The following is a 6,292-nucleotide window of genomic DNA, read 5'->3' as shown; positions in this document are numbered from 1 at the left end:
TATAAAAAAAGGCGGATGGGGAGGAGTGAAATTGAGAGGTGAGAAGATATACACGCTAATGTATGCAGATGATATTGCACTGCTGGCGGAGGAGGAGCAGGACATGAGATCAATGACAAGCAGGTTAGAAGGATATCTAGACAGAAAAGGGTTAACTCTGAGTATAGAGAAATCAAAGGTAATGAGATTCAGAAAGGGAGGAGGAAGGAAGAAGAAGTACGACTGGAGGTGAAAGGGAAAAAAATTAGAGGAGGTTAAAGAATTCAAGTATTTAGGGTATACGATGAAGGAGAATGGAGGACAGGAGGCGCATATCAGAGAGAGAAGAAGGAAGGCAGCAAGAGTAATGAGGGAAGTGTGGGGGATAGGGAAGAGAATGTGGAAAAAGGATTGCAAAAGAAGGATCTGGCTATACGACACACTGATATGGACAGTGATGGGATACGGGGCAGAAGTATGGGGATGGAAGGAAAGGAGGGAGGTAGAAGGTATTCACGAGAGATATCTTAGATGGGTACTTAGAGTAAACTGGAGGACGCCGGAATATATGGTCAGAGACGAGCTAGAAAGAGAGAAGATGAGAGGTAGAGCAAGCAAGAGAACATGGAAATTTGAAAGAAAATTGGAAGAAGGTAGAGGAGGAGAGATAGCGAGAAAGTGTTTGGAAGAAATGAAAGAGAGATGGAAGAGAGGAAAGGTAATAGGGAGATGGGAGCAGGAGAGAAAAGATTACTTGGAAGGGATTGGAGTAGAAATGGAAGGAGGAGAGGAGTTGGAGGAGGAGGAATTGGAGAAGAAGGAGAAAGATAAGGAGAGACAAGAAAGGATGGAAAAAATCGTAGGATCGAAGTACAATAGATGGTATAAGAGTATAAGGAAGGACGGGATTCCGGACTATCTAAAGAAGGGATGGGAGGAAGCAAGATGGAGCAGGATTGCAAGATTTAGACTGGGTAACGAAGTGAGGGAGGGACTATACTGGGAAAATGAGGAGGATAAAAAATGCAGGATGTGTGGGAGGGAAGAGGAAACATGGGAACATATATGGGAGGAATGTACGAGATGGGTGGAATGGGAAGGAGAGGGGTGGCAGAATGTGGTAGAGAGATTACTGGGAGAAAAGGGAGAAGGAGAAGAATGGATGAAAGCAATAGAGGAAATGAGACGAGTAGGAGGAGGGAGGAAAATGAGAAAGGAAGAAGGATGTTCCAACAACTCAACGAAAGAGGATCAAGGAGGACGAGACAACGAAAAGGATTGAAGAGGAATATGTTTATAATAAATTATATGTATTTTTTTCTGTAAAGGTTTGGGAACGTTTTTCAAAAACGCCCTTTAAGGCCCCTTTGGGGCAAATAAAGTATCATTTGTAACTGTATCTATATTTCTCTTTTGGTATATCTGTGTAAATCTGTAACACATATTTTATAGTAATGAATAAATCATATGTAAATCCATGTTGTATTGTTTAACCTTATTTATCAAAACATACTTTATCATAATTCATGTTGTTACACAATTGTTTGAAATAATACAATAAAAATTAATTGTAGACATTGTAGCTATGAACCCAGATAGCATAGTGGCGTCAAGTGGAGTAATAGTGCAGTCAAAGTGACCGATTGTTGTCGTTAGAGACGACACTTTGACGGCATTATAACATCATTTGACGCACTCTGCTATCTGGGAACATACTTTAAACTTTCACAACTGCTTATTTTGAAACCATTTCTAGTTGCACAAAATTGAGATTTGTAATATTTATCTTATTGTTTGCACAAGCTCGCGCACAAGCCTGATCTCGAGAATTAGATGAGGAAGGAACAAATAAAAAGAATCCGTTTATTGAGAGAGAGATTGCGTTTCGTAATTTATGTAATTTAGAAAAGTCTAGATTGGGCAGACCTATACAAAGAATACCAACATTTGTTGCATAGGAGAAGGGAAACTGCCCTAAAACCTTCCCAGTATTCTTGAACAAAATTATACATTGGTAATATAAAATACAATATGAGTACAATAAATGTATCAAATGCATAAAAGAACAAATAAATGGTTATTATAGAACAGTCCTTCCTTTAAATATATGGCAAAATATAGTTTGAAGTATTACTGAGGTATTTCTTTATCAAATAAAAAGCTTCATTATAAAAGGAATTATAATATTATGTTCTCATATAATTTCTCTTGACGTAGTCAAGCTCAGAATTAGTTGTTGTTATATAAAGAAAGGATCGTTTGAAACATAAACATAAATCAATTAAAGCAAGAATATCAATTCAGATAGAATTTGTATAATCTGGTAAATAATGCATCAATCTTTTATTTAAAATAATGAATAACTATTATCTTTCGATGAAATAATATTACTTGTAATTCCAATACTGATTGAGTATTATCAAACTCGTGTCTAAAGCACGGCAAAGCATTATAATACATCATGAACGACAACAAAAACATAAGCAATAAGTTTCTCACTGAGTTTACTGAATTAAATCTTGTAATAAGAAGTCTTTGATTGACACACTAATTTACCACAGAATAAACGTAATGTTTGATAATTAGTAATTCGCAGAATAATTAGTAGAATAATATAAAGTAATTGAGTAAGAGCTTTTATAGCAACGCACGCAAACGATTACTCGATAGTTGTATTACAACGCTAGAAACGATTTATGTATTTCGCAAAGAACGCATTCTAATTTAGTACGTAATACAAGTGAATGTAACGAATGTCCGCAAACTAACGTAATGAACGATAAACGATATTATAGAATCAATTATAATGAAACAATCGCACAAAAGAAAGAAGTAAAGTTTTTCATTGTCAAGAAAATGGTTGCAACCAAAGAAATAATTAATTAATGGACTTTTAGAATGAGTTTAGTGTTATACAATTGACTCGAAATAAATTGTGCACAATCCTGTGTGGCGGTTATATCGCTATATACTTGGCCGCCGCAACAGCTCGAATCGAAAATAAGTAATAATAGCGAGGTCGAAAAATAGGGAAAGACGTTAGATAGGGAAAACATAAACATAGGTAACGATAAGCGAGAAGGTTACAGGCATGACTCAAACAATAATTAACACAACACAAATCGACCGAAACGTGACGAGCGACTCCTCGAAGGACACGAAGTCCGGAGAGGAGAAAACGATCGCGAGAGCCCGGGAACAGAGAGACGGAGATTCGACACGGCGACTCGCTAGAGTGAAGACGTATCCGCGTGAACTGACTATTTCGGGACTTAGAATATTTTGCGAGCGGTACGACTTAGAATGTAACGACTTAGGGTATTTCTGAGATTAAAGACTGTATTATAATAGACTTCACTCAACATATTCTTTCACGCCCTTCCCAAAGTGGTGACCCCGACGTGATCGCGATTTGAGATTTTTTATTTTTTTTTGACGAGCGAGTCCGGTCGAATCCGGGGACGAAATAAATTCGCGTGTGGAGTGCAATGGTGATCACGCGCGATGGAACCGAGCCGCCGGCGACGCAGCAGGTCGGAGATCAGCAGCCGATACTCCCGTCAGCGCATCAGCAGCCGATACTCCCATTGGCGCAGCAGCAGCCGATGCAACAGAGGATGGCGGAGCAGCCGCACGGCCTCCTGGTGCCCGGCCCCGAGGTGAGCCGTGTAGGCATGCGAATGCCCGAGTTCGCGGCGGCGGATCCTGAGCTGTGGTTCAGTATCGTTGATCGCAGTTTTCAGGCCGCCGGGATCACGGTGGACGCGACAAAATTCGGGTACGCGTTGACGGCTATCGGTCCGCGATATACCGCAGAAGTGCGCGACATAATAATGAATCCGCCCGCGGAACGAGCGTACGAGACATTGAAAGCCGAATTGATTAAGCGACTTTGCTTATCGCAGGAGCATAAGACTCGCAGGCTCCTCGAGCATGAAGAGATCGGCGATAGAAAACCGTCGCAATTTTTGAGACACCTCCGTAGTCTCGCCGGAAACGTGGTCGGTGACCAGGTGTTGCGTACGGTTTGGCTTAGTCGGTTACCGGCATACATCCAGTCGCATTTGGTGACGCGTACCGCGGATTCGAATGAACAATTGGCCGATATCGCGGATGCGATTGTAGAGGCAACTCGGGCGCCGGCGTTCCAGGTGGCAGAGACGGCGAGGGCCACGGCGCTCACGGGTCAAAGCGCAAACGACGTGACTTCGGCTGACGCAAAGTTAGAAGTACGATTGGCGCAACTACGATTGACGATGCAGCAGGAGATGGCGGAGCAGTTATCGGCGATTCGCAGATCTATTGAGGCAATTGGCGAGAGGCGATCTCGCGAGGATCGTGGAGACGATCAACGTCGCTCACCCCCGCGTTCGCGTTCGCGTTTACGATCGCGCCCGCGTCCGCGGTCGTATTCAAGAGATCGCGGGCACGAGTCGAACGGACTATGTTATTATCATTGGCGATTCGGACCGGACGCGACTAAATGCAGGCCGCCCTGCTCGGCGCAACGACAGGGAAACGCCGTGACCGGTCGTTAGTGGCAGCGAGCGATTCGGGATATCACACGCGTCGCCTTTTTGTGACAGACAATATAACGAAGACGAACTTCTTAGTGGACACGGGCGCGGACCTCTGCGTGTATCCCCGGCGGATGATTCGCGGGCCACGACGGAGGTCGACCTACAAATTATCGGCAGCTAACGGTTCTACAATTTATACATACGGGACAGAGACATTAACGTTGAATCTGGGACTGAGACGTGCGCTACCGTGGCGGTTCGTGATCGCGGATGTGTCGAGACCTATTATCGGTGCCGATTTTCTCGCGCATTACGGTCTCCTGGTGGATTTACGAAACTCGCGTCTCGTGGATCAGGTGACGAACTTGACGGCGCTCGGGCGTTGCGTCCGCTGCGATGCACCCAGCGTAAAGACGGTCGCGGGAGAGACGCAGTACCACAGGCTGCTGGAGCAGTATCCGGACATCACAAGGCCAGAAGGACGGCCCAAGGAGACGAAGCATCTCACACGTCATCATATCGAGACGACGCCGGGACCGCCCGTGGTATGCAAGCCGAGGAGGCTTGCGACGGATCGGTTGGCGGCCGCGAAGAGAGAGTTTCGGAAGATGGTAGAGCTCGGAGTCGCGCGACCTTCTAAGAGTTGTTGGTCGGCGGCTTTGCACCTCGTGCCAAAAAAAGGCGAGGAAATGCGAGCCTGTGGTGATTATCGGCCATTGAATGCGCGAACGAAGCCGGACTGTTACCCGGTGCGCCATATACAAGACTTCGCGCAGGAGCTGCGAGGTAAGAAGATTTTTACCACAATAGATCTCGTCCGGGCGTATAATCAGATCCCGGTAGCGGAGGAGGACATTCCAAAGACGGTGATCACCACGCCGTTCGGCATGTTTGAATTTCCGTATATGTCGTTCGGATTGCGCAACGCGGCACAGACGTTCCAGCGCTTTATCGATGAGGTGCTGCGCGATTTCGATTTCTGTTACGCGTATCTCGACGACATCCTTGTCGCGTCGTCGTCAGAGGAGGAACACGAAAGACACTTGCGGGCGCTGTTCGAACGGTTGCGGGAATACGGGATCGTGGTAAATTCGGCGAAGTGTGTGTTCGGTCGGCCGGAAGTAGAGTTCCTCGGGTATCTAGTGTCCGGTGAGGGAACGCGGCCGCTGCCGGAGCGAGTTAGAGCGATCCAGGAGTACGGGTTGCCAAAAACGGCCAAGGATCTACGGAGATATCTCGGCATGATTAACTTTTACCGACGGTTTGTACCGAAAGCCGCCGAGACCTTGGCGCCGTTGAACGACCTCCTCCACGGTAACATAAAGGGAAAGGCGGCGATAGAGTGGACACAGCAAGCTCGACGGGCATTCGAGGCGTCCAAGGAGGGCTTGGCACAGGCTACCCTCCTGGCACATCCGAAAATCAACGCGGAGCTCGCGCTGTTTACCGACGCGTCCGGTCATAGCGTCGGAGCGGCGATACAGCAGCGGGACAAGGACGGCTGGGAGCCTTTAGCTTTCTTTTCAAAGAAACTAAGCCCAGCGGAGGCAAAATACAGTGCGTTCGACAGGGAGCTGTTGGCCATATACCTCGCGATACGGTATTTCCGGCACATGCTGGAGGCGCGCATATTTACTGTATATACCGATCATAAACCGTTGATTTTCGCATTTCGACAGAGGCCCGAGAAGAGCACGCCGCGCCAGTTTCGTCACTTGGATTTCATCGGGCAATTTACCACGGACATTAGACACGTGTCGGGAGAAGAGAATGTCGTGGCGGACGCGTTTTCC

At 46.1% G+C, this 6,292-nt stretch overlaps 1 protein-coding gene across 1 annotated transcript; it reads left to right on the top strand.

The window, feature by feature from the left end:
• Positions 1 to 3,467: 3,467 nt before the first annotated feature.
• LOC139824428 (uncharacterized) lies at positions 3,468 to 4,517 on the top strand. The gene has a single exon (XM_071796962.1). It carries the CDS (start codon positions 3,468 to 3,470, stop codon positions 4,515 to 4,517), a length of 1,050 nt encoding a protein of 349 aa, XP_071653063.1.
• Positions 4,518 to 6,292: the final 1,775 nt, after the last annotated feature.

Source organism: Temnothorax longispinosus, unplaced genomic scaffold (assembly GCF_030848805.1).
Source record: "Temnothorax longispinosus isolate EJ_2023e unplaced genomic scaffold, Tlon_JGU_v1 HiC_scaffold_37, whole genome shotgun sequence".
In the NCBI taxonomy this organism is placed as follows: domain Eukaryota; kingdom Metazoa; phylum Arthropoda; class Insecta; order Hymenoptera; family Formicidae; genus Temnothorax; species Temnothorax longispinosus.
Note: the sequence above shows the minus strand (reverse complement) of the source record. Positions and strands in the feature narration are given on the sequence as shown.

What these genes read in the sequence shown, in the direction of transcription:
- LOC139824428 (XM_071796962.1), top strand. Translation starts at nt 3,468, where the DNA reads ATGGTGATCACGCGCGATGGAACCGAGCCGCCGGCGACGCAGCAGGTC.